The sequence below is a fragment of the Anguilla rostrata genome, chromosome 9 (genome assembly GCF_018555375.3).
Source record: "Anguilla rostrata isolate EN2019 chromosome 9, ASM1855537v3, whole genome shotgun sequence".
In the NCBI taxonomy this organism is placed as follows: Eukaryota; Metazoa; Chordata; class Actinopteri; order Anguilliformes; family Anguillidae; genus Anguilla; species Anguilla rostrata.
The window spans coordinates 5,424,502-5,452,287 of record NC_057941.1 but is presented as its reverse complement, the minus strand read 5'-3'; the positions used below and the strand labels follow the sequence as shown (position 1 = coordinate 5,452,287).

Here is a 27,786-nt window from a genome sequence, read left to right as displayed (position 1 = left end):
ACTCAGACCTCATATCTTTTACAAAGCACAATGTATCAGTTGGTTTAAAGCAATCTCGCCTTTTGTTTGCCGCAAGGCCCGACCTGACTCAGGCGAAAATGATCAAGCAAGAAAAGCTTGATTATGGACCGAAAGCAGCAGCGGCCTGTTTTAACCAGATCCCTGCCTGCGACCACGGCCACGCTGCTGCTCTTTAACCCCTTAATTTTGTGGCTCTACTGGCATTGAGTCTGATACCTCTCCTCACGAAAACGGAGAGGGACAGAGAGTCGGTGCCACTTTTGAAGAGAGCCCTTCTCAACAACCCCCCCCCCCCCACCACCAAAGCCCTCACCCTGCACACACATACATACAAGCACATTTTACAACCACATAGAGGTCAGAAAGAATTTTTGGAGGTTGCTTGGTGTGGGGGTGAGGTGGGGGGTATATGGGTGGGAGTCCACATTTGCCTTTCAAATTCCTCGCTGAAGCAACCATGCCGACTGCTACTCGCGTCAAATGGTCATATGTTGAACTTGTCGACCTGGGCCTGTTCACTTACGTGTCGTGAATTTTTCTCATTTATATCCCACAAGAGAAATGTACTTGTTCGGCGAAACTGCAAATTTCATCTCCACCCCTCAAGTGCTACTGAAGGGTGTGGTGACATTTTTTTAAAACAACAAAATGTACGTATGAAGAGCTTAGGCTATGTGCTCAGCTGGCAGGCTAAGTGTATTTTTGGCCATTACAATTCCCTATGAAAATTCTTACTTGTATATTTGGTAGATGGTCTAGTCCATACGGGCCTATGACGCCCACAATGACAAGCAGCATGACAGTCAGACAGGTGGCAAGGACATCAATAAATAAAAACAAAAAAGACACAATTTAGGGAACATGGATTTAATATTCAATACTACTGGATAAATATATAATGTAATATTTCTTGAATGCATTATTTTTTGTTGAATATTGTTTCGCTGTCTGCTGCTTGACAGCTAGCTTATTTCAACAAAGCTAGATTGCTAGCTACACTATACTAGCCTGACCTTCTTTTCAAATCATTTGAGCAAAGAAACGATCGAAACCAGTCCCGGCAGTTTCTGACTTTGCCAAACAGATCCCGTCAATAGTGTATTTTTGGGTGGAGTGGTCCTGTACAACTTGCTCTTTCGAAAGCCGATTGCAGTCGTGGAAAGGAATGTTAAAATTGCCTGTCCATTCCCACGAGCTCCTCTCAAGACCTTACCAGGCGGGTGGCTTGAGGAAGCCGGGTCTACTGTAAACCAGCTGACCTTAAAGGGCGGAGATATCATTGTGCCTTTTCTTAATGCGGGAAAGATGGGTGCGGCTTTCGAGGCTGTGGCCAATTGAACGCCGCTGACTCTACAGGCGTGCGAAGCATTTCTGAAGCTGCTGTGGGTGGAGTTTTGAAAAGGGGAGGGGTTATAGCCGGAAGTGTATCGCGACTGGACTGGCTGTCATTTAGCTTCGGTCTGCTCTGAGGATAGAAGGACAGCGGTGAAGAATTGCGGTGGCAGAGAAAGAAACACCGAAATACGAGCAGGACTGACACCACAAAACAATGAAACCGGTAGATGAACACATTTCAGTGAAAGCCAATTGAAATAGCTACTGCTAGCTTCACTGAAATATAAGGAACTACCGATGACGTAAAATTTGTTTGATAAATAAGGTTAGCGGCTAGCTAGCTAGCTGGAGAGAAGGTTGTGTCATTGAGCAGGCAGGACACGTCAAGACGGAAAATATTGCTAGCAAGCCACGGGGTTTATTTTTTATGTAACAGAATTATAGGGAGGCATCACATCTGTAGAAATTACATAGTAATTCAACGCTCTGCAGTTAATTTCTGTGGTAAATACAGCAACGGATCTCGTCGGGGACGTCGCACAAGGGTATAAAAAGGTGAAAAAAGTCAATTTATTCTTGATTAAACCCGATGTCGGCTTTTACACTAGCCTTTACCGAGATGTGTATATTAAAGATTTACATTGAGGGCTATTAAAATAGGGGAGAAATTGACCTAAATCCTGAACAAACAGAAGACGTCATCAACATTTTCCTGTACTTAAAAGGGTCGAGGCTGGATGGCCAAGGTGTTTGCAGGAAAAAAGGAAGGAAATTCGATAGCTAGTAAACTAGCTCGTTAGCAGGCAAGATTACTTGTGTATTCAATGTTTTAGTTTTCTATAGCTAAATGCATAACTATACTTTACAGGCAAAATCAGATGGAAATGCACTGACGAGTAAAAATGAACTTTATATATCTGGCGAGCTGGCTTATCGGGTACTGTGACCCGTATGTTGGTTAGCGTATGTTGGTTAGCTCTTAGCTTGCTAGCTAATATATTTGGAATCGCCTGGGTATTTTATTGAAACGTCACGACGCTATTATTAGATGGCTTGCTAGCTTGGCAGGCAGCAAGGACGGAGTGATTAATTGTAGCCGACTAGCTACGTGAATGTATTGCAAGATGGTTTGCTAGTTAATTACATGTAGCCAGCTTACTAGCTAACGAGTCGTCAGCAGTACTGGTTCGCTGGCTAACTGAAGTAGCTTCCTGGCGACCTTCCCATTTTCTTAGTAACATTGAGACGAGAACGAAGTTGGTTAGCTGGCTAGTCTGCTAACGTTAGCTAAAGCAGTAGCTAGCGCTATTCGATTTCGTATGACGTGCTATATAATATAATACCCTGACTTGTGATACTGCTGAAACTAATGGCTGTATGATTTTGCTTGCAATGCATGGTCATTTAACCCAGTTGGAGAGACCGATTTTGTGGCTAACTCTCTCGCCTTTCCACTTGTCGTTTCTCTTTTAGGAAATAAGGAAAACGGAATAGAATATTGTCTGGGAAATATAGCTATTGGATAATATAAATGGGGGATTACGGGTTTGGAGTCTTAGTACAAAACAACACTGGTAACAAGTCCGCTTTCCCAGTAAGAATTCATCCACATCTGCAACCTCCGCATCATCATCAGAATGCGTCTCAGAGTTCTGCGGCTTTTATAAATAACAACACGACGGGCACTGGCAGCAATGGCGGGTCAGCTTGGCTGTTTCCCGCAGCAGCTACGCACAGCAACATGCAAGACGAAATTCTCGGGTCCGAAAAAACTAAAACCCAACAGCAGCAGCAGCAGCAGGAAACGCAAGAAGCGCAAGAAAAGCAGCAGCAGCAGCAACAGCAGCTGTCTCCCGGCCACCAGGAGAGTGGCATGATATCTGAGCTTGAGAAGGCGAGGTCGGAGGAGGGGAAGGGCGAGAACGGCTCCGCGGAGAACGGCAACGGGAAGGAGAAGCTACGCATGGAGTCCCCGGTGCTGACCGCGTTCGACTACCAGGAGACCACGGGCCTGGGCACCACTGCCCAGTCCAGCACCTCCTCCTCCTTGAGCGGCTTCAACAACTGGTCGGCTGCCATCCCGCCGACTCCGTCCACCATCATAAACGAAGACGTCAGCTTCTTCAACCCCGCCGCCTCGGCCAACAACGGGCCGCTCCTCTTCCAGAATTTCTCGCACCACGTGAGCCCGGGCTTCGGGGGCAACTTCTCCCCCCAGATCGGGCCCCTGTCCCAGCACCACCCCCCGCACCCCCACTTCCAGCACCCCCACAACCAGCACCAACAGCACCGTCGGTCCCCCGCCAGCCCCCACCCCCCGCCCTTCCCCCACAGGAATGCTGCTTTCAGCCAGTTGCCCCATTTGTCGAATAACCTGAACAAGCCCCCCTCGCCGTGGGGCAGCTACCAAAGCCCCTCCCCCACCCCCTCGTCCACGTCCTGGAGCCCCGGCGGCGGGTACGGCGGCTGGGGCGGGTCTCAGGGCCGCGATTACCGCCGCGGGCTGAACGGCGGAGTGACGCCCCTGAACTCCATCTCCCCGCTGAAGAAGACCTTCCCCAACAACCACGTCCCGTCGCAGAAGTACTCGCGGGCCAACGCCGGCTTCAACCCCAAGTCCTGGATGGAGGAGGGCATCGGCCGGAACGAGAACATCTTCCCCTTTCAGGTGAGCCGTTTTTTTGGGGACGAACGCGATTTCATTTTATTATCATTATTGTTATTTTTTTGTTAATTTCTTTTCCAAGGGAAGGTCGGAGGAGCAGGACCGGCCTTCCCGTGCCAGGGCCGGGCCCGCCGCCGGATGCCGGGTCTAATTTGGGCGATTAGGGCCCCTCTCTCCCGGGCCTCGTTTGACGGACGCGCGGCGGCGGCGGCGCTAGATCAAAGCCGCGCGGGCGCTCTGAATGTCACAGGGCCCTGATGAGTGATGCGCCCGTGAGCTGCTGCCTCGCACCCGCGTTCGAGAACCAGTCGGCTTCAGAAACCCCCCCCCGCCTCCCCCCCCCCATTCCCCGTTTCAGAGAAACGTTACTGCTCCAAGGAAACGGAGAGGCCAAACAAAAAAAACAAAAACAAAAAAAAAAAGAAGGGAAATATCGCATTTCCTGGCTCCCCACAGTGACTCGCACGGTCAGGTGATAACTGGTAATTACCGCGGCGGCAAATTGCAGTGTGGGCTCTTAATTGCCAGACGCGCCCACCGCCAGCCTTTCATGATGCGCGTCGCTCTCCGTTTCCGTACGTTTTTTTCGCCTTTGTGAGAATAGCGGTAAAGAGAGAGCGCCACGTTTCCGCCTCCGCCCCGTCCCCCCCCTCGTCCTTAGCGGGGTATCCCTGCGCGTTCCTGACCGACCGACCGACCGGCCAGTATCGAGCGGCTGAGCTTTGAGATGAAGGAGGAGAGGGCACCAGGTTTAGTTTGTGCGTATTGATCGGGGTCGGGGTGACTGCTGTGGGAAGCGGGTGTCGGGGGAAGGGGGGGGTGTTCGCCCTCCAAAGCCTCAGGGCCCTGCACCAGGCACGCCGGGTCATCATCCGCATGGGCCGGGCCCAGGATATCCTGCTGCCGTGTAATTGGGATTACTCAAAGGCAGGTGGAGGAGAGGAGTGTTCAGCTGCAGGGCCTGGGATTTCCTGCAGCCAAAGAGCCGACCAATCAAATGGCAGAGAAGTATTCTGCACAGGCAGAATTAGGACGCCTATTTCTCTCTGTCTCCTCTCTCTCTCTCTCTCTCTCTCTCTCACTCTCTCTCTCCCCCTCTCTCTCACTCTCTCTCTTTATCTCTCTCTCTCTCCTCTCTCCTCTCTCTCTCTCTCTCTCTCTCTCTCTCTCTCTCTCTCTCGCTCTCTCTCTCCTCTCTCCTTCCTCTGCCTTCTGCGTGTCTTGTTTAATGCACGTATGTTTAAAAATAACCGGCGTTCCTGTAAGCCGTGTTGTGGTCTCTGGTACCGTAACACAATAGGTAAAGTGAGCAAATGGAAGCACAAATGGCTTAATTGTTCTCGGAATAGCTGGACTTTTCCGTTGGCTTAAATTGCTCCCGTTTTGCTCTGCCCATCTGCGGTAAAATCGGCTTGTTGCTGCATTGCGTGTGGCGCTCGGACACTCCTGAGAATTCCGTCCTCTAAAATAATAATTAAGCAAGTTTTTTAACGAATTAATTTTTTATATCCTCGTAGCCCAGAGAGATGGTGCAGCAGTGCTAGTGTCTCCGGACTCCGGACTCACTCAGTGTTTCATTCTTGGAAGAACCTGGGTGATGTTTTTTTAAAGTTGTACAGGCACTACCTGTTTTCACAGTCCCCTGTGGTTTGTTTGCCCGGTTGGACTTTTGTGGATGTTTGCGGATTTTTAAACCCAGCCCCCAGCCCCCGGCCCCCGGCCCCCGGCTCCGAAGGTCTCTGCCTCCTCTGTTTGCGGCCCGGATTCGAACAACAAGCGAGCGCTCGGGTGCGAGCACGCGGGCGCCTTTCCCGGAATCACATGCCTCGCTGCTGTCGCAGGAGGCCGCGTCCGAGCTCGCCCCACAGAGTTTCCAGTTTATTACGGAGAACAGGCGCTGGATTGTGTCCCTGCGTCTCCTCCTCCTCCCTCTCGCTCCCCCCCCCCCTCGCCCCCGGCCCCCCCACCCCGGGCTCGCTCGGCGTTAAAGGAGCCCTCTTCAGTTGAGAGCGCGGCCGGACAGAAGCTGCTTAAGAAACGAGATCCGTCCATTTTCATTTCCCAGCCTTCTCCCCCCCCACCATAACATGTACATGTTTACAAGCTACGCTGCGTTGCGCAACACGGAACGTGATGTACAGACAAAGCCCCGATGCTGTGTTCCACCAGAACATACGCGGCCCAACTGTCAATTTAGGGGAGGGGTTTGGGGGGGTGGGGGGGCAGGTGTTTTACCTGAAGCCTAAGTTCAAGTGTTGCCAAATTAATAGCCTTTAATTAAAATCTACATCCTGCGGCTGGCTAGCTCGTAAAGTGGATTATGTTGTACTGAGCTCCTGGCCTGGGTTCCCCCCCCCCCCAATTGTGTTCAATGGTAGGAAAGTAATGGATGTCTCGGATTCACTGAAGTTTAAACTGGACAGTTCCAAGGTGCCGCCGATCCCCTCGGTGGGGGGGAATAGGTCAGGGGGGGGGACTCTGCTGACTGCTCACGCAGGTGAGCTGTAATTTACCCTGGGGGGCAGAGAATAGCAGGGGCAGAGAATAGCAGGCAGACCCATCTAGCCGCCGTTACCGTAACAATAGGGAGGTTTCGGGAGGGCCAAACAGATCCACCCGTTTGCTGAGCCGGGTTCCCCGGTAACCGCCCCCCCCGGGGGGGCCGTATCCGCGATGGAGACAAACGCAGAGCGGGCGGGGCGGGCGGGCGGGGCTGTTTGCCTTACGGGCCAGACCCTCTGGCGTTTTTTCGGCGTTTGTTTGTGACCTCTCCTAGCGCCGCGTTTGTCTCTGAGCGCCGGGGTCCGGCGACAGGTGGCCGCGGTAAACAGTCGGCAGGTTGCCTAGTACCCGTGTCATCTGCGGGGGGGGGGTTTGCGGAGACGCACCGGTGGGGGTTGGGCGGGCGGGGGGTGTGGGGGCAGGGTGGTGTTTGACAGTACCTCCTGGACAGGGCTGTAAAAATAGCCCGTGTGCTCACGCGCGCATTCATGGCCGGACAGCTGTCCATCCGTCCGTCCGTTTGTCCGTCTGTTCTGGGACCGCGGTGACAGGGAACCCCCGTCCGTGGCCAGAAATGGTCCGGGCTATCCTTGCTTTTAGCAAGGTGCCCCATTTGTCAAATGACTTCAGTAAGCCCCCTCCCCCCCCGGCTCCCCCCCCCCCCACTTTCTGGCTATCCCAGACTCTCCTTGGAAAAGGTTCCAGGGGCGGGGCTGGATGTGTTCCAGCAGTGCTGTGGGATGGTTGGTGGGTCAGCCGTAGAATTGGATGAAGCTTCTAAGCGCCGCCATTTCAGTCGTAGTGAGTGGGAAAAATAAGTTGTGTTGAGGTTGTAGACATTTTCTTAAAATGGAATTTTCTAGAAATGGTGGGGGGTGGGGGGGGGGGAGGATCCATCATCCCAGAACGAGGCATTCCAGGACAGGAGGGGCATCGCTGGCAGAGCCAACTGGCGTTCCTGACCGGGCGCGTCTACGTCTGTCAGTCAGACTGGCCGGGCATCGGAACATTCCGGAACATTCTGGAGGCTCCCCGTCAGTCGGCCCGAGCCGTGCTCTGCCTGTCCGTCTGTCACGGTCGCCTACTTTGCAAAGTTTACCTCCGATAAAGACGCGCTAAATAAAAAAAAAGTTTGCCATTGATTGGTCAGTCTCCCAGCATTGGTTCAGCGCGTTAGGCCTAAACACACTAGAGTGAACTGCGTTAGAATGGTGTGCTGTAGAAGTTTTGAGGATGTTTTTTTTTTTAAAAGGGTTAATTCTGAGAAAAGCAGTCTGCTGCCTAAGCATGAATCAGCTCACACATTTCCCCTTATTCATTTTTTAAAAAATACTTATTTTGAGGCCTTCAATATTATGAAATGATTTTTCATTCTGCAGTGTCCCCTGTACCTCTTGCTCTGTGACTGGTATTCCGCGGCAGAATTAGTTGAATATTAAGAGCAGGAAGTTCTCCGCGTGGGACTTGGATGTTGCCCTTAGCAACTTGTGCAGGAATTCTTTGGGTTCGCTGTCTTTGGAAACGCTTACATGTAACTTATTATGTGTGAGTAGCGCTCAGAAGCGCTCTGGTTGCATGAACAGCTTGTGTGACGCACCGTGTTTTTAAAAGCGCTGTGGAGAGATTTTGTGTAGTTCTGCAATTCTGGGTGAGGATTAATCTCGTTTCGCGTGGCTTCCTAAGCTCTTTAGTGAATTATCAGAGTGCCCCTGCATTACAACGAGCAGCTAAGACACCGGCAGCGCTGCTCACCAGCTGATATTGTTAGTTTCATTAGGTTAGGTTCATTTTTTTTAGGTTTCTAAGTTTAGACCGTTGGGTCCCAGTCAGTTTTTGGTTCCACAAGCACGAAACGAACAAGGCTCTTGGATAATGAAGACTTCCTGGGGATGCTTTGGTGGGCTTTGCTGGTTAATTGCGGTCCTGGTTTATAAAAAAAAAAAAATAAATAAAAAAAGGCGGTCACATCCCAGCTGGAGCGGGGGGGGACAGGTTGCGTGGACGCGTCTGAAGCAGAACATTCCTGGGGTCTGAAGGCCGGGAACACGGCTTGCACACGCGTCACCGGGGGAGGGGGGGGGGCTTAGGGTTGGGGGGCGGTGCAGAAAGAACGGCGAAAGCGTCGGAGGTCCAAGCGATGGCGGGTTCGGCCGCGGTACTTTTTTTAATTACGCGATCGCCCGCGGAACAGATTCCACACCCCCCGCCTGTGGAACCCCTGCGGGAAAGGGGGATTATAATGGGGCTCGGGCTGAGTTGTGCTTTGGGGCCCCTGCTTGTCTTTTTTTATTATTTTAGCCTTGTTCACTGTGGAATGGTACTGTTTCAAATCCATAAACAACCACTCCTATGTCCGTATTGGAGGCCATGATTGTAGTTTTTTTTTTTCTGTCAGGGAAGACGTGGAGCTTGATTGGTTGAGGAACGGCGCTTGCCGAGTTTGGCCGTTACTCTGGGGCAGGCCCAGAAAGGGGGAAAGCAAACGCGGCTTCGTTCAGCTCGCTAGGCCGGCTTCAGCTTCAGCCTGATTTCATTTGACTAGCAAGACACCTTCAGTTATGCGTTTGGTGCTTTAAAAAAAAAAAAACGTGTGATAGATTCGGTAGAAAGGGAACATTCATTCCACTGAATGCAGGTCATTGATTTTTATTTTTATTTTATTATTTATTTTTTTTCCCCTTTTTTTAAAAATAATTTAAAGGTTAACAGTCGTGCTGTGTGTAACCCTGATACTGTATCGGGTGTTGCGTACGCAGGCTGGATAGGCCTCAGGCTGGTTGTGAAATCCAGTGGCGCTTGCCTGCTTGCCGCGAGTCGCCCGGCTCCTGCGTTCTTAGGGGGCTCGTACGTGCGCATGGCCAGTGCCTGTCTAAACAGAGGGGCGGGGGGAGGGGGGGTGAACGGGAGTGAGAGTGACGGGATCAGCTGCCGTGGAAACGCTGATCAAATAGTTTACGGCAGCTGGGCCTGTCCGCTCGTCTGCTTAGCAACTGTAGCTTACCTTTTTACCGGGTGGGGGTGGTGAAGGGGGGGGGGTCTCTCACATCCTGCTGCCTCGTTCGTTTAGACCTGTCATCATCGGGGGAGCTGACAGCGCTTTGTTTCGTCGGCCTGGTGCTCAGTTTGTGGCTGTAAGTGCATGCGTGCAGGTGGCCTGTGGAAGGTGTGTAGCCATAAACGTACCTGTCGGCCTGCGTTCGCTTCACTCATCATAAGGCTGTTGAGTAAATTAATGTGTCGCTACATGCAAAATTTGTGCGCTCAGAACAGAGCTTTGCGTGAACAATAGCTTTGGAGTCTACCTCTTGTTTCAGGATAGCATGATCCAGTAGGCCTATTTATTAATTCATTTATTTGCCCTTTGCCTTGCTGTGAATATCGGAAGCTGTGCTTATTGTTTCTTTGTTTCTGTGTCTAAGAATAGCAATATTGTCTTCGCTGACAAAGGCAAATCTGTGGGCTGTTTTATTTTTCATATTTTTTTTATTGGAAAGAGTCCTCAGGCCAGGGCTCACCTCTGCTGTTTGGTTCTGCCATGTGCGCTTCTGCCTGTGTGCGCTTCTGCCTGTGTGTGGTTCTGTCTGTGTGCGGTTTTGTGGGTGTGCGGTTCTGCCTGTGTGCGGTTCTGCCTGTGTGCGGTTCTGCCTGTGTGCGCTTCTGCCTGTGTGCGCTTCTGCCTATGTGCGGTTCTGTCTGTGTGTGCTTCTGCCTGTGTGCGGTTTTTTCGGTGTGCGGTTCTGCCTGTGTGTGGTTCTACCCATGTGCGGTTCTGCCTGTGTGCGGTTCTGTCAGTACACAGTTCTGCCGGTGTGCGGTTTACCCTGTGCGGCTGCTGTGGCCTGCAGTAACAGTCACTGCGGCTGTGCGTTTCTGGCGCCTGCCCAGTGTTGAACGGCAACTGCGCCTGGCTTTGGACGCGCATTATTAGACAATTTTTAATCTTTATTTTTGTTTTTTATTTTTTTTGCTGGAGGGCAGCGGTTCATGGCTGTATCGTTCTGTCCTTCTCCAGGTCGCGGAAAAAAATTGTCGCGAAAAAAAACCGTTGGCGCCGACCGGGGTTTGCCACGTAACGTCTGACTGCGTGGAGGAATCGAACGTTTTTTTCTTTTTTAGACTGCCGTCAGCTCCTTTTCCCAGATGGCTAAAGTTCACCTCCCTGCCGTCAGCGCACACCTCTGTTCGCTCTGGCGTGTCGTGTGCAGCTCTCCTCCACGCATCGCGTGCGTCCCGGACGACCCGGCAGATGCCTGAAATAAATAAATAAAACCTGGGGGGACTCTGTGCTTTATCTGCCATTCGTCATGTGTGTGAACGCAGCAGGGTCTCCACTTTTACAGAGGGGAAAGTGCTCCTGCCAATTCACACGTAAGACAATGATGATGATGATTCCCTGTAAGGGAAAACTCGGAACACCCTTGAGGGTTTTTTCCCGCTCGAGCAGTTTAAACAGGGCATCAAGGAGAACCTGCTTTTGGGGAATAAAAATATAATTTCTGGGAAAAGACGCTGACACCCTAAAACTACGTCTGACCCCCCCCCCTTGTTTCCGCAGGAGCGCACCCGATCGTTCGACGGCTTCAACATGCACTCGCTGGAGAACTCCCTCATCGACATCATGAGGGCGGAGCAGGACACCTTGAAAGGTGAGACTGATCACATCGGAATGCCATCAGAATGCGTTGCTGTTCATGGAGTGTGGCATGGTGGGCATCCTGTGTTGTTTGTATCAGGCTCCAGTTTTTTTTGTTTTTTTTTTTGGATTATTTGCAATATGACGGCAGTATGGATTTATTAGTATTCCTCTCTTGTACTGGCAAGGAAATATTTCATAGTGCCTGGAAATGCATGTAAATATATATATTTTTAAATCAATGTATTGCAGCAAACCCATCACATTTATGGTGAATTTGGGTTCAGTTCAAGCAGTGCATCTTTCCAGGGAAGATATTCTGCTGGATCCAGAATGGCTGTGTCAGCTGTTTGTAAGACTCATATCTCTGATGCCTTCAGCTGCAGTTGGAGTTTGGCCCATTGATTGCCTCAGCTGTAATCTGACTGCGCAGCAGCGCAATCTCTCTGATCTTCACCTGACTTCCTCATGAGATGCAGGCCCTGCCATCCAGTCTGAAAGCGTCATGCTAACGCAAGCTCATTTTCGGATCACACGACCAGACGTTCCGCAGTAAACCCCAATCGCACCTCTCCCTCCGTGCCTCTCTGGGGTGAAAGGGCACGGGACAAGCACAGAATGATAATAAGAAAGTCTACACAGGCCATTTATTTTCAGCCACGCAGCTCAACCCCCCCCCCCCCTTCTCCTCGCTTCCGAATCGCATTTCGTCCGTTCGTTTTATTTCAGCGCGTATCGCGGCGCGCTTCCGTTTCGTCCGCCGCGCGCTCGGGTCCGCCGCCGGCGACCGCCAGTGAAGTTTAACCGCCGTCTTTCCATTCCGTCTGTTTCTCGCACCTCAAAATGTCGGGCGAGTTATAAAAAGATTCTGTAAAAAAAAAAAAATATATATACTGAGAGCGCCTGCGAAAAGCAATCTCTCAGAGCAGTTTGATCCGAACCGCCATTACAGCGACCTAAAATCCCGCCAACCCCCCCCCCCCTCCCAGGGGTGCGTCCCCATTCGACTCCTACCTGGCACCCTGGCAGGAGCCCCCCTACCTTCCCTCTTTCTGAATTGTAATGTTCCGTGTTCTGGAACACTCTGGTAATAAGACGCCCTGATTCCATCTCGCTAGCTCTCTTCGTATGCTAGCAGCCCTGCAGCTCTCGCAGGTTAATGGCCGTCTGCAGGTGAATTGGCTCTCTCTTCAGTCCCGGGGAGAGCTTGTGAATACCAGTGAACCCTTTGAGTCTTGAGTCTCATGCATATTGACAGGACGAGAACACGAGCCTTTTTGTTTTTCGTTTACTAGCAAGTGTTAAGTGAGAGACCGATTTGTCCATCCGTGCTGCTAGATTGTACTGCATAATGTTGTTGTGTTAGATCAATATTTGACTGTTCACACACCGGATATGGGGAGGGAGGTAGCGGTAGCAGGGCTGTTACGGTTTAAAATGTGTAGCCTAGCCTAGCCTAGCCTAGCCTGGTGCTCGACATGGTTGAGGCAGATTGAGGGTAGTTGTAGCGTTAGCAGGGCTGCTAGGGTTTAAGATGCGTAGCCTAGCCTAGCCTGGTGCTCGCCTTGGCTGAGGCAGGTTGGGGGTAGCTGTAGCGTTAGCAGGGCTGCTAGGGTTTAAGATGCGTAGCCTAGCCTAGCCTGGTGCTCGCCTTGGCTGAGGCAGGTTGGGGGTAGCTGTAGCGTTAGCAGGTCTGTTAGGGTTTAAGATGCGTAGCTGCCAGCCTGGTGCTGCCTTTGGGTGAGGCGGTTGGGGTAGCTGTAGCGTTAGCAGGTCTGTTAGGGTTTAAGATGCGTAGCCTAGCCTAGCCTAGCCTGGTGCTCACCGTGGTAGAGTGGCTGCACAGGGCCCTGACTCTCTGGGTGCAGCTGCACTTCCTGGGATTAAGCTGATCCAGGATTCACTGGGTGGAGTCTGCCATTTTTGAGCCTGGGGGTGGAGAGGGACCACACCCATCTCTCTCTCTCTCTCTGTTTTTCTTTTCTCTCTCTCTCTTCTCTCTCTCTCCATGTTTCTCTCCCCCTCTGTTTTTCTTCTCTCTCTGTCTCTATCTCACTCTCTCTTTGCCTCTCTCTGTCTCTGTATCTTTCTCTGTCCCTCCCCCCCTCCATGTCTCCCTACCCCCAACTCCCCCTCCTAGCAGTTCAGTCTCAGTGAAATCGGGCCTCTTGCTGTGATTGGCGGGCAGCAGATTTGATGTATGGCTGCTTTGTGAACCTCGCTGCATGTTAGATAAGTGAAATGGAGCATAGTTCATGCGTCTGCATTAGCTGCTGCTCTAGAAGCTCTGACGCCCTCTTCCACGGGTCGACACTGACACGGGATGGGCGTGATCCGCACTGCCGTCCTGGAAGCCTTGTGTGTGTACGGGGTACAGGAGAATCCCGCCAGTTCTGTCCCCTCTCCCCTCCTCGCACCCCCGCTGAAAGTGAGACCGCAGCCAGGCGGAGCTGTGGCTTTGGCCCTCGGAATTCGGGCACCGGAGGCTGCGGGTTTGAATCCCGAGTTGTGCTCTTGCGGTTCTTCATTGCTTTGCTCTAGCAGGAGGGACCAAAGGCACGTGTTTAAAAAAAAACGAGCATCAGTGAATCAGGCATGGGAACGTGCAGGTTAGATTCCTGCGTGGCTCGTGTTGCTGTTGTACCCGTGAGCCGTGAGCAGGGCACTTAACCTAAATTGCTTCAGAAGCCCGGCTGTATAAATGGATAACATGTAAAATAATGTACTCTCTGTGGGCCAGAAGTTGCCCTGGATAATGGTGTCGGATAAGCAGGTGATTAATGCGGGCTAACCCGCTAATGTTCCTCTGGATGCAAAATGTGAAGCTGTAATGGCGAGAGGGGGAACGTTTGTTGTTTTTGGCATGCTCCGCTCTTGCATTGCCCTGAATGCACATTCTGCGTGTGTGTGATGTGATGTCACTGTGCTGATTGCTGTCTGTCCTTTCTGCAGGGCGTTTGGGATTCACACACCCCGGGGGGGACAACCCTTTGCCCATAAACGGTAGGTGAACGGGGTTTTATTTTACTGCTTTATTGTCCCGGGCCGCGATGGTGGAGTCCCGGAGCCGCGCTCTTCCTTAATCTTCTCACTGCGATATCTGGGGTTGAAGAAGCTTGTGTTGGGTCTCTCGGGCAGTGTGTGTGATGTATATCAGCAGTGTGTGTGGTGTATATCAGCAGTGTGTGTGGTGTATATCAGCAGTGTGTGTGATGTATATCGGCAGTGTGTGTGATGTATATCAGCAGTGTGACAGTGTGTGTGTGATATACCGCAGTGTGTGTGATGTTATCATTGAGTTCAGTGTGTGTGTGATGTATATCGGCAGTGTGTGTGATGTATATCAGCAGTGTGTGTGATGTATATCAGCAGTGTGTGTGTGATGTATATCCGCAGTGTGTGTGATGTTTATGAGCGGTTAAGGGGGCTGGCTGAGGACAGCCTGATCGCTGGGGATGAAAGGCCTCGCTTCAGGGCTTTGAAAGCCAGTTACTGTAAAATGGAGGCCGTGATCTCTGTAGCGGCTCGAGTCTCGCCAAAGCTCGACGGGCGGCGGGCAGATGTGGCCCGAAAGACGACGGGTAACGGCGGGAGCCGTTTCGACTCCACGCGGATGCGCTTAACGTTCATTGGCCGGACTGAACTCTGGGATGGCGGGAGACCCAGGCGAAGGCTCTGTTTCCCGCGCGACGCTGGGCTTTCGCGGAGAGGGGCGGGATCAGCTGCGGCCGTTTAATTACTACTCCTTTTCGATTTCTTTGAACGTTTATTTGAGTAGTCGTTCCTGACGCCGTAGTGCCCCTCCAAGCTTCTGAGACCGTGCGCAATGCCTCTGGGGAAGAGGAAAAAAAGAAAGAACAAAAAAACAAACCTCGCTGTTATCTGTCGGGTGTTGATGTGGCAGCCTAATGAGAAAACAAAAAGCCACGCGGCCTCCATGTGATCAACACAAACACATGACCTGATCACATGGCAGCCGAACAGTGTCGCAGTTAGACTGGCTGTTGTATCAAGGTATGAGTGGTGTTTTTTTCCCCCTTGTCCCAGAATCATGTCACGTGCACTCTGAAGTCTGGAGGTGCACTGCAATGACAGGTATGATTACAGGGGGAAAAAAAAAAAAATACAATACGCCACTATAATTATCACGCGCCGAACATATTCGATAATTATCGTTATGGTTTGTCGCCCAGCCCTGGAGGTAGATTGGGTAATTAACGCAAGAGACGCCTTTCTCGTCAATGGGGGAACATCGCCAGGAGAGATGGTGCTTTTAAAAAAAAAAATTTTTTTTATTTTACTGGCTTCTGCCAGCCTCTGGGTCATCACCACCCGTACGTTTTCCCTGCTCCAAACCACACAGTGAAGCCCATTCCCAGCATCAGGGTGCTAGCGCTCTGGGTTTATGGGTATTGTAGTTCTCCCATTACCAGCAGATCAGCTGAAACCATAGTGACATTGGAACTGGATGGCAAATGCTAAAAGGGTTAGCCTCTGGCTGCTCCACACCGTCTTGTCCCAGAGCTGCTTTCTCGGTGCTCCTCTCCTGGTGCTCCCAGCTCTCTCTGACCTGTGGATACGTGTCTCCCCCTCCTCCCTTGGGAGGAGCTGGGATCTTAAATCTCTGAGTTTTGGGATGGCTCCTGGCTCGGGGGGGGCGGCGGACGAGGGCGTAGGGCGGCGCAGGGGCCCAGAGTCCCCCGAAGGCGGGGTCGAGCTGGTGAGAGCCGTCTTTCCGGTTCCCTAGGCCTGTGGGTGCGGCCGCTTTTGGTGCTGAGGGCAGTTTGGTTTGTGGCTCGACAGGAATCGGAGGATGTGGAATCGTTAGACGCCAACAGTGACACTAGCGCATAATTGCAGGTTTCTGTTTCTGAACAGGCTTTATTTGCATTGTGTTACATTTGTCATTTGTCTGGCGAAAAAGGGGGTGGCAGTGTAGCATAATGGGTAAGGAAGCTGGTCTTGTAACCTAAAGCTTGCCGGTTCGATTCCCAGGTTGGACACTTGAGCGAGGTGCTTAACCTGCATTGCTTTCTGTATATATCCAGCTGTGTAAATGGACGCAGTGTAAATTCTATGTAAAAAAAAAAAAAAAAAATTTGTGTAAGTCGCTCTGGATAAGAGTGTCTGCTAAATGCCTGTAATGTAAAAAAAGGAATAGTGGGGCCCAAATTGTATAAAAGGCAAAACGTATGCGAAAACACTTCAAATGTTTTATTTGCATTAAACCTTTTTTCAAGATTACTCCTGAATTGCTTTTGCGGCGGCAAGCAAAGCCGTTCTTGTAAAGAGTGTCGCTTTTCTTCACCATTGCAAGTAGTTTTAAGAAAATGAGACATGTCTTATTTTATATTTCTGTTGTGGTTCTGCTCATGGATTATCTGTCCTGTTTTACACGCAGCAAGGAATTATGGGAGACGACGAGGTAAAGAAATCATTTTGGGCTTCTCGATATGGTGCAATTTCCTTGCGATGTGATGTAATTTGAATTGCCAGAAACCGAACTGCCAGAAATGTGGTCTCTGCATGCATGTCTGTGCCAGGGCTGCCCAACCCTGTCCCCGGAGATCCCAACAAAGCACACCTTATTCAACGGCTAGGGATCTGCTCGAGCTGCTAATTAGTCAAATCAGGTGTGCCAAATTAGAGTCGAAATGGAAAACGTGGATGGTCAATCTCCAGGAACAGCGTTAGGCAGACCTGGTCTGTGCCTGTCTCTACACCTGTGTGACTCCTCAGTTTTACTTCTGTATTTGTGTCTGTGTCTCTTGGTTTCCGGTGAACATTTGTGGCTTAAGAACAATGTTGCCTCCTTCAGTGTATATGTTGGAGGGGCTGAGGTGTGTGTGGCTGAGGGGGAAGTGTGTGTGTGTGTGTGTGTCTGAGGGGCAGTGTGAGTGTGTGGAAAGCAGATTGAGGGACAGAGGGGTAGTTGGTACATCAGTCTGAACTGAGTGGAAACTCCAGTGTTTGCTAGAGCTCGGAGATGATTGGCGCGTGAGGGGGTGGGGTTAGGTCCCAATGGGCCCGCCCCCCCCCCCCCCCCTCACAGCCACATCATCAGCAGCAGCAGCACCACATCATCACGGGCAGGAAGAAAGCCCCTCTTTATCCCCCACACGCTGATTACACATCTGAAACAACAAAATGGACGTCACAGTGACGGTACAGCAGAGAGCCAGAGTGCTGTGCGTTTTAGCGCGCGGCGTCAGGAGCACAGCTGTACGTAAACGAGCGGTGTTGACACAGTGGAAGTCTGGAGGCACAGTGTGGTCCGGTGGTAGTGGTTTTTAGGAACTGAGCCCACTGCTTGGTGGTTGTGGGTTCAAATCCCCAGGGAGGCACTGCCATCACTCACTTGAGCGAGGCGCCTAACCGGAACGACTTCAGTAAACATCCATTTTGTAAAGGGCCGAAAATGAAATCGCTATTAACCCCTTGAAGGCTAGGATTCTTCTGGAATGTTTTTTGTCATAATTCTAAGTCCGTGTTCTAGAACTCCCCTGCTTTCAGTTACCAGCAGTGATTGTGACATCAGCATTAGAATGTTCAGATAAGAACATTCTGATCGTGCCTTTGTGATGTCACTTCTTGAAGGGTTGAATAGCTCCCGTGTGGTTAAAGAGACAGCTGTTAGCATTGAGACCGGTGTTTTGGGGGCAGAATGTCCTGGTGCGACGGGGACTGACTGTTGGGTGTTTTTGGCTCTGTCCCAGGTCACTCGTCCCTGTTCCCCATGGAGGACGGCTTCGTGGACGACGAGCGGGCCGAGCAGGTCATGCCCGGGTTGGGCTCGCCCCACTGTTTCCCCCACCAGAACGGCGAGCGCGTGGAGCGCTACTCCCGCAAGGTCTTCGTGGGGGGCCTCCCCCCCGACATCGACGAAGGTGAGCAGGGCGACTCGCCCCCGCTGTCCCGCCGGGTTTCGCCCGTAGCGGGTCCAGCAGCGGGTCCTTCGCGGTGCCCGTAGTCCATTGGTGTAACCCGTGATGGGAGGGGCGTCGATCGAAACGCCGGAGCCAGGGATCTGAGCTAGCCTGGGTCTTGTGTTAGCCGTGTTAACCACGTTAGCGGTTTCCACTCTGCGCTAATGTGCTTTAGTAAAACCTAGACTGGCTCTGGAGTGCATTTCCATCCCTGCTCTGCAACAGAGTACCGGTGCGGATGGGTGCGAGCTAAAGATCCCCAGGCATGCTTAGCAGATACAGGCTACAGCTACAAGCTCCGCAGTGCTATTTCTGTGAGCCGTAGGCTACAGCTACAAGCTCCACAGTGCTATTTCTGTGAGCCGTAGGCTACAGCTACAAGCTCCACAGTGCTATTTCTGCGTGCTGTAGGCTACAGCTACAAGCTCCACGGTGCTATTTCTGCGAGCCGTAGGCTACAGCTACAAGCTCCACGGTGCTATTTCTGCGAGCCGTAGGCTACAGCTACAAGCTCCGCGGTGCTATTTCTGCGTGCCGTAGGCTACAGCTACAAGCTCCGCGGTGCTATTTCTGCGTGCCGTAGGCTACAGCTACAAGCTCCGCAGTGCTATTTCTGCGTGCCGTAGGCTACAGCTACAAGCTCCACGGTGCTATTTCTGTGAGCCGTAGGCTACAGCTACAAGCTCCACGGTGCTATTTCTGCGAGCCCTCGCGCGACCGTACGCTAACCGCGCGTGCGCTCTCCTCTTTCAGACGAGATAACGGCCAGCTTCCGACGTTTCGGGCACCTGTTCGTGGACTGGCCCCACAAAGCGGAGAGCAAATCCTATTTCCCCCCTAAAGGTAAGGGGTGCCCGCCCTGTCCCGCTTACTCACTTACACACCTGTACACTTACACACTTACTCACTTATTTACACACTCACTTGCACATTTACTCACTTAAATGTGGTCATTTACATTAAGTATGATAATGGGTTTATGCAAATCGTCCCACTGTAGATATTAAAAAGGCCTCTTAAGAACAGTCAACGGCTTGTTATAATTCAGGAGTTGCAATTTCGGTCGGAACGAAAACCAGGACCGAACTTTGGTGACACTGGGCTCACGTCCGCTCTGGTTTCCCAGGTTACGCCTTCCTCCTGTTCCAAGACGAGAGCTCCGTTCAGGCGCTGATCGATGCCTGCATCGAGGAGGACGGGAAGCTGTATCTCTGTGTGTCCAGCCCCACCATCAAAGACAAACCGGTGAGTTTAACACCACACCCAGTTTCACCTAATCCAACCATCATTAATGACCGTCCGGTGAGTTTGACACCACACCCAGGTCTACCTAATCCCACCATTATTAAAGACAAGCCAGTACATTTGGCACCACACCCAGCTTTACCTAATCCAACTGTCATCAATGAAAAACCGGTGAATTTAACAACAGTGTAATATGTCTCTCTATGCTAGTCCCTCCATGCTAATAAGCCAGTGATGATTCATTGTTACCAGGGCTCTACTGTGCTCCCATTTTAGGCACATCTGCCCCTGAGAATTAATGTGTGCTAACTGCTAACTGGAAAAAATAATTTAGGAGCACATTTACTAATTAGGATGCATTAGTGTGCTCATAAATTTTTAGGTGCGACCGCAGCTCTGTAGCTCTGTCTGTTGGTTGACCCACAAAAGTGTCCCACCCCGTAGCGGCCACAGTTTTCGCCCCAGGAGGCTGAAATTTGGCATGGAGGTTGGTCATGACCGAAGGTAGAGCCGAGTAACTTTCAGGCCGATTGACCAAGAGGGGGCGTGGCATAAAAAGGTGTTTAATTGCCGAATGGATTCACAGATTTGCACAAGGTTTTGTGGAAAGGTTGGTCGTGAGCCAAAGAAGAGGTCACGTGTTTGTGTGAGGGTGTGTGCGCGGATGCGTGCACACATGGATGCATGCGCGTGTGCGGTCGCAGCTGTTGGGGATTCGCGCTTGTTCATCTTAGGAGCGCGTGCGCACGCCTTTGAAAAAATTTCGGACGTGTCAGTACCCAGCCCGTGCGTGACGGAGTCCGGACCGAGCCTTCGGAACGCTCAGCGCTGCCCTAACGGGGCGGGGTGTTAGCCATGCCTCCCATTTAACCGCGCCCGTCCCCCCCCCCCCCCCCCCCCCAGGTCCAGATTCGCCCCTGGAATCTGAACGACAGCGACTTCGTGATGGACGGCTCCCAGCCCCTCGACCCCCGCAAGACCATCTTTGTGGGAGGGGTTCCTCGCCCCCTGCGAGCAGGTAACATGGAGCCCCCCCCACCCCTCTTTTCAAGATGGCCAAAGCTACCGTTAGTCCGTAAAGAAATTTAAATAAAGTCATTGAATAATTTAAGGAAATTATGGCAGTTAAACGGCAACAATAACAAAAACAAAGATGCTTACAGTATTTATACAGCTGCACAAAATAAAGTAGAATCATTTATTACACTAATTGGTGACAGCAAATGGGGTGTGAATGGTAGCTGGAAATACAGCCCTGTGTGTAATGTTGTAATCGCTAACCACTTGGCTGTTAGCAGTTTAAAAAAGAAAAATGACACAATTGTTTTTTAGATTATGAAAAATAGGTGACAAGAATTGTGTGTGTGCGTGTGTTTGTGGCTGTGTCTGTGTATATATTTGTGTGTGTGTGTTTATGTACTTGTGTGTGTGTGTATTTATGCGTGCATGCGTGTGTGTGTTTATGCGTGTGTGTACATTTGTGTGTGTGTGTATTTATGTGTGTGTGTGTATTTTGTGTATATGTGTGTTTATGCGTGTGTGTACATTTGTGTGTGTGTGTGTATTTATACTTTTTATTTTGTGTGTTCCTCCCCGCAGTGGAGCTGGCCATGATCATGGACAGGCTGTATGGAGGGGTGTGCTATGCAGGCATCGATACGGACCCGGAGCTGAAGTACCCTAAGGGAGCAGGGCGGGTGGCCTTCTCTAATCAGCAGAGCTACATAGCTGCTATCAGCGCTCGCTTTGTGCAGCTGCAGCACGGAGAAATCGATAAACGGGTGAGCCTGCGGAGGCCCTGGCTCTCAGCAGCCACACGCGCACACACACACGCGCACTCACGCACACACGCGCACACACATGCAGGTACACGCACGCACACACACACACACACACACACACACATGCACACACACACACGTACACGCACACACACACGCACATGCATGTACACACACACCACGCAACACATCCATCACGCACACACACAAATACACAGAAGGCATGTAAACTCTACCTTCACGAGATACAGCCTTAACCACTGCCTACGGAAAGCTTAACACACTGCCTACGGAAGAGCCCAACACACTCACTACGAGAGCCTTTATATGCTGTTCTATGAAGAGCCTTTAATGTGCTGTTCCTTATGGAAGAGCCTTTAACACGCTGTTCCTTATGGAAGAGCTGTTAACACGCTGTTCCTTATGGAAGAGCCTTAATCACGCTGTTCCTTATGGAAGAACCTTTAACACGCTGTTCCTTATGGAAGCGCCTTAGACACTGTTCCTTACGGAAGAGCCTTTAACACGCTGTTCCTTATGGAAGAGCCTTTAACACGCTGTTCCTTATGGAAGAGCCTTTAACACGCTGTTCCTTATGGAAGAGCCTTTAACACGCTGTTCCTTATGGAAGAGCCTTTAACACGCTGTTCCTTACAGAAGAGCCTTAATGTGCTGTTCCTTACGGAAGAGCCTTTAACACGCTGTTCCTTACAGAAGAGCCTTAATGTGCTGTTCCTTATGGAAGAGCCTTTAACATGCTGTTCCTTATGGAAGACCCTTTAACATGCTGTTCCTTATGGAAGAGCCTTTAACATGCTGTTCCTTATGGAAGAGCCTTTAACATGCAGTTCCTTGCGGAAGAGTCTTAGACACGCTGTTCCTTACGGAAGAGCCTTTAACGCACTGTTCCTTACGGAAGAGCCTTTAACGCACTGTTCCTTACGGAAGAGCCTTTAACACGCTGTTCCTCACAGAAGCATGCGTCATAGCGGTTACTTAAAGCGCGCAGCCCGGGCTCTTACGCACTCTCCAGGTGTGTGACCTGCCCCTGTCTGCAGGATTAATGGCGGTGGGGTCCTTTATTAGCGGAAACGGCCGCCCTCCCTGTCTCCCTCCCTCCCGAGGGCGGATTGACCGCACGCCGTCCCGTTTTTATCGCCTCAATAAAACCTCTTTACTCACAAGTCAGCGGCCAGTAAAAGGCTTTCCCCCCGAGCGTAAATCCTCCTCGCGGAAAGGGGCCGGGGACGTTCGCCTTATCGTCCACTCGTTTGGGGCCTCCTTAGCGACCCGCCGAATCGCCGTGGAAATTTAAACCGCCCCGCGGCGTCGCTTTCCTTTCGCAGAACGCGCTCTATCCGCGATGTGAGCGTGTGCGTATCGCGGTCTGTTTTTGGCGGGAGTGTCCGCTTACTTAAACACGTGATTGGAGCGGTGCTGGAGAGCGGAGGAGATGCTCGATTTGTTTCCAATTTGAAGCTATTTATTGCGGAATGCTGGAAGTGTCTGATGTGAAAGCACACGGGCGAAGTGCTGCGTGTGAAACACGCCTCGTCCCCGAGGCGGCGCCGGGCACGCAGTCAAAGGGAGACGTCTTTAAATAGACACGCTCTCCTTGTGTTTCACTGGTCACCACTTCCCCGAACGACGTTGTGCTGTGCGCAGTCCTAATGGGGTCTCTAGCTTGTTTAGACTCTTGGGCCCGAAATGAAAACAAGGTTAACGGTTGTTTTTTTGGATAGAATGACACTGCAGTGGAAGTTGTGTCTGTGATGGACAGGAAGGGGTGGGGCTTGGGAGGCTGTGATTGACAGGCACGAAGAGCTCTGCTTCTCTTCATATCCTCTTGGCTTCTCTGAGAGTCTTCCTCAGCCCCTTATCGTGAACATGTGACCTGACTCTTTCTCTCTCTCTCCCCTCTCTGCCCCCCTCCCTCCCTCCTTCCCTCCCCCCCCCCCCCCCCTCAGGTGGAAGTGAAGCCATACGTCCTGGACGATCAGCTGTGTGACGAGTGCCAGGGGACGCGGTGCGGGGGCAAGTTCGCGCCCTTCTTCTGCGCCAACGTCACCTGCCTGCAGTACTACTGTGAGTACTGCTGGGCGGCCATCCACTCCCGGGCCGGCCGCGAGTTCCACAAGCCGCTGGTCAAGGAGGGCGGGGACCGCCCCCGCCACATCTCCTTCCGCTGGAACTGAGCGCGTGCGGAGGGGAGGGGGAGAGAGGGCGGGCGGGCGGGCGGGCGGGCGGGCGGGCGAGAGACCCAGAGGGGAGGGAGCGAGGGAGGAAGGAGCGGAGCTAAGGGCCGGCAGTCGCAAAAACGTCATAAATATATAATATATTTAAAAAATGCACTTTTCTGTTGCTGGTTCCTTTTAGTTTTGATTTAAATCTTTAAAAAAAATAAATTTTTTATTTAATATATTTTAAAGAAGAAAAGTGAAACTGGAATTTTTTTTTTTTTTTTTCTTTTTAGAGAAGCAAAATGCTTAGAAAGACAAAAATTATATAATCCCATTTCTCTTTATTTGACTCCATTTGATTCTTTTATTTCTGCACATGTAAACTTGAATACTTTGAGTGAAGAGATAGATGCTTCATCACCTGATATCACTGAAAACTACTCCTCCCCCCCCCCCCTCCCCCCCACCTAAACATTCAGTTCTAATCCAATTGGCTACACCCTGACTATTTATTTTAAAGCATTACATTCAGGCGTGATCTAGACAAAAGAAAGGATAGAAAGCGTAACAGGAAGTGGGACTGTGAGGCGTTCCTGTCGATTAGGAGCGCCCTTTCTTCTTCGTTGGGTGCAGATTTGGAGTGAAAATGGCAGTATTTACCAAAGCGTGGTGGCTGCAGGATTGAGAGAACCAGGTTCCCAGTGGCTGGGGCGTCGGGCTCGTTTGCGAGATCAGTGTTTTCGAGCGGGGTTTATTTTACATTTTATTTCATTTATTATTATTATTTTTTAAAAACAGCCTCTGGTTTTCTAAGGTCACTTGTTGGAGCGGGAAACCCCTTTTTTTTTTTTTTTTTAATAGCAGTATGCTCTCCCATTTTTCTCACATGCAAAATACCTAATAATACCTCAAGCTTAGCTGCTAACGTTCTGCAGGAAGTCAGGGATGGGCCCAGCTGTCCTCTCCTGTCCCCGAACACAGTCCCAGTCCACAGGGTAAATGACCACGCTGGCGAAAAGGTACATTTTTTTCAGCACTGCCTCTCCACGCGCGTATGAATCCGCTTCAGCAGGGCCCTAAAGAGAACCCGGACTTTAGAACTGGTCAGGCTTGGGGGTTCTGAGAGCTTGCGAACGGACCGTAGGCCTGTATTTAAAAAAAAAAAACGTTTTTTTTTTTCTCCTTTTGGCTGCATGAGGCAGTAATACTCAGGACCAGCCTAACTGCTGGTCCCGCCCCCTAGCCCCCCACCCTTTGCGCGCACATGAAAATAGGCCCCTCCCCCAACGCTGTAACCCAGCCCCATCTTTCTCCTTTACTTTCTGTTTTGTTTTTATACAAAAGCAGAAGTCACACTAGCCGAGTAACAGCAAGAATGACAAAGAAGTTCACGCGCACATAAACACACACACAAACACGTGCATACGCTCACATTCACACACGCACGCACACACACACACACTCACACACACACACACACACTCTGCACTGGATGTAAGCTCGGCCTTGGCCCAGGATGTGGAGTAATCATTACATGCATGCCACGCCCCCACGCCACGCCTCACAAGGAAGACCGCCAGTCCCCCCCCCCCCACACGACCTCCACCCCCCCCCCCCAACCCCCACAGCAATGCAGCGTTAACACCTGGACGCTTTACAGATCTCCAGCCAAAGATCTCCATATAGTGAGCGCTGTAGGGACACTAAGCTACTTAACTTCTCTATTTGTTTTTTTATTTTTTTATTTAGCAGAAAGTTTTTGACTCTTATTTCTCTTTTTTTTTTTGGACTTCTCTGGTTTTCCTTCCCTCCCTTTTGGTAAAGTAGAGACGGCCTCACAGCTAACCAAAGATAGGCCTTGAATCCATGACATCACACACACACACACGAACACGGACACACGCACGAACACACACATGAACACACACACACACACAGGCACGAAAACACACACACACGCATGAACACACACACACAGAGGCACGAAAACACACACACACACGCATGAACACACACAGCTCCTGCAGGGACAGGACAGACCTGGTTTGCTTTTAGGTGGCGGAGTACAGGAGAGTATGCTGTGGCAGTTTTTTTTTGTTTTGTTTTTTTCCGGGGGGGGGAAGAAATACATTTAAAAAATAGCTTAACGCTCGCGTACGTGATTGCAGTCAAACTGTATCTTTAATCTGCTAACATATTACTTGTCAGGGATTTTAGTGCTGAAATAGATCTTAATATACTAGTGAGAGACCTTGTTCTGGCTTGATGGTGTTTCTTTGCACCTGCTCTACCATGACTTCAGTTTCTGGGTGTGGTGGTTGAACATTTTAGTAGTTTAACACTTTTTGAAGAATTTGCTGTTAATGAGATAAAAGAATTATTTTATACATGGCCTGCTGATTTTTGGTACTGTGTTTTCTAGCTAAATTATTTTGTCATGCACATATAAACATTTATTATGCACTACTTTTCTAAATCTTTTTTTTTGGTTTTTTGTTTTTCTTTTTTTTTCCAACAGTCATTTTAGGCACATTTTTCACAAATGGGAAAACTCCTTTTTGCAATACCTCAATTTTTCCACATTGTGAAAGGTAGCTTTTGTACTTTTGTTACTGAGAGATCTGCATATATGGGAAATTTCATTTAAAAAGAGAAAAAAAAAAGTTGAGTGATTTTAATATACATTATTTTCAATTATGCTTTTTATAACTTAAGTGCTGAGGGATCTTTCCGGCTTTTTTGTGCGTGCACCGGTGTTGAAACTCCCGCGGAACTTTCTGCGGAACACAGATCAGTGTATTATTGAAGATCTTATATCTTTTACACTAGACGTTTCTGTATAAACGAAACAATCTGATCTTACAGCATGGCGAAAAAAAAGAAAAAAGTTGTTAATCTATTGTTGATATTTAAAAATAGAGATTAAAAAAAAAGAAAAGTTATGTCTCTACATGTTCAGCACCTGGCTGTTGTAGATGAGGAAAAAAAAAAAAGATTTTGGCTCCCTCACCATAGCGGAAAATATAATTATAATACGAATGCAAATTTGGTTCATGTTAGGCTTTATCGCTTATCACAAGAATGGATGTTAGGTGTTTAGATATTTTAACATAAAAAAAAAAAATTATAAATATATATAAATATATAATATATATTCTTGAACTGCCAACTCTAGCTCCTATTGTAATCCTTTAGCATGCATGACAAAAAGAAAAAAAAAAAGTGAAAATAAGAAATGCAGGAAAATAGCTTTTGAAATTAATTGTCGTGATCGTGCACCAGACGTGTTTCTAAACTTTAATTTAAGAGCATCGCCCCCCCCGCACCACCCTCCCCTCTACACCCCCCCGTGCATTTAATCTCTCTTCCTTCCGCATACACACATCTCTGCAGGATACGGCGAGAAAACGAAAAATATATCATTAAAAAAACTCTAATTTTGCAGTGCTGGACTTTAACATCTTCTAGGACACTGTTGAGAAGACTTGATCACTCACCCACACACACACACCCCCCCCCCCCCCTCCCCCACACACACACACACCCCCACACCCGTACACACCCTTTCTCCTGTGGCTTTCAGCCGCTCGTAGAGAAAGAGGACTTAAGACTTGAATGTGGTAAATGTTGCAAGTTAGCTTCGAGTCGTTATGTGCAATACTTTTTTTGAACCTTTTTCAGATAAAAAGAATCTTTGCAATGTAATTCTTTAATGCCATTTTTAATTGCAGACATTTAAAGAAGATGTTAATATGTTTTTCATAGTCATTTTCTACTGTTATTGTAATCCTTTTCATGCTGGTGTTTGTAAAAAAAGAAAAGAAAAGAAATCAAACTATTTGTACTAATATGAATAATTGAAGTTATTTTTAAAATATTAAAAGTTTTGTGCTCATTTGCTTATTTTGTTTATTTCAAGCTACTGTGATTGATTGCATTGTAATTATTAGGTCAATAATGTATTTAGCAGTTTATTGGTATATTTTTAATTGGAATGTATAATTAATTTTTATAATTTTGATCAGATTTTTGTTATATTTTTGAGGTGAAGCTTTTAATATGTTAAAGTGTCTAGTTTTTACTAATTGCTATATTGTTCTCCACAATATATGGTTCACATTTTCAGAAGGAAAAAAAGATATTTAAATATTTGTCTGTTAATGATGTTACTTAATGGCAAAAATTTCAGTAGTTTTTAACTGTGTATGGGAAGGTCGTTGTATTTATTAATAGCATTTTTTTACTTAAGATATCACCTTAATTTTTATTGTCATTCACATTTATAAGTTCCTATTTTTGTATTTTTCTTTCTAATTAAGTTATGTAATGCAAAAGTCCATATTTCTAGGAGTTGGCCTGTAGAAGTACTAGTGAAAACAAAAAAGAAAATCTAATGTTATTTAATTGTTTGCAGCCAACTATTTATAACAATATGCATCATTTTTAAATATTTGTAATGTGAAATGTTGAATGAATAAAACTTAACTGTGACAAGAAA

General features: G+C 49.4%; 1 protein-coding gene and 1 long non-coding RNA gene across 3 annotated transcripts; both read left to right on the top strand.

The window, feature by feature from the left end:
- Positions 1 to 1,453: 1,453 nt before the first annotated feature.
- cpeb4b (cytoplasmic polyadenylation element binding protein 4b) lies at positions 1,454 to 27,786 on the top strand. Of its 2 annotated transcripts, XM_064349915.1 has the most exons (11): positions 1,454 to 1,911; positions 2,830 to 4,024; positions 11,079 to 11,169; positions 14,109 to 14,159; positions 16,558 to 16,581; positions 17,873 to 18,043; positions 18,836 to 18,925; positions 19,209 to 19,327; positions 20,231 to 20,345; positions 20,927 to 21,108; positions 23,076 to 27,786. In XM_064349915.1, the coding sequence occupies exons 2-11, from the start codon at positions 2,888 to 2,890 to the stop codon at positions 23,301 to 23,303; spliced, it is 2,208 nt and encodes a 735-aa protein (XP_064205985.1). In that variant the 5' UTR covers positions 1,454 to 1,911; positions 2,830 to 2,887; the 3' UTR covers positions 23,304 to 27,786. The 2 variants fall into 2 exon arrangements, with proteins under 2 accessions (XP_064205985.1, XP_064205986.1); XM_064349916.1 differs by lacking the exon at positions 16,558 to 16,581 and having other exon boundaries at positions 1,455 to 1,911.
- Positions 14,168 to 14,989, top strand: LOC135262741 (uncharacterized). Its single transcript, XR_010332309.1, has 2 exons — positions 14,168 to 14,403; positions 14,504 to 14,989. It is a non-coding gene; the product is annotated as an uncharacterized LOC135262741 (long non-coding RNA).

Bases quoted from the DNA above. Each gene is read 5' to 3' on its own strand.
- cpeb4b (XM_064349915.1), top strand. From the start codon at position 2,888: ATGGGGGATTACGGGTTTGGAGTCTTAGTACAAAACAACACTGGTAAC. The intron at 14,160-16,557 runs GTAGGTGAACGG...TTTTACACGCAG, and splicing joins CAACCCTTTGCCCATAAACG to CAAGGAATTATGGGAGACGA. The intron at 16,582-17,872 runs GTAAAGAAATCA...GCTCTGTCCCAG, and splicing joins GAATTATGGGAGACGACGAG to GTCACTCGTCCCTGTTCCCC.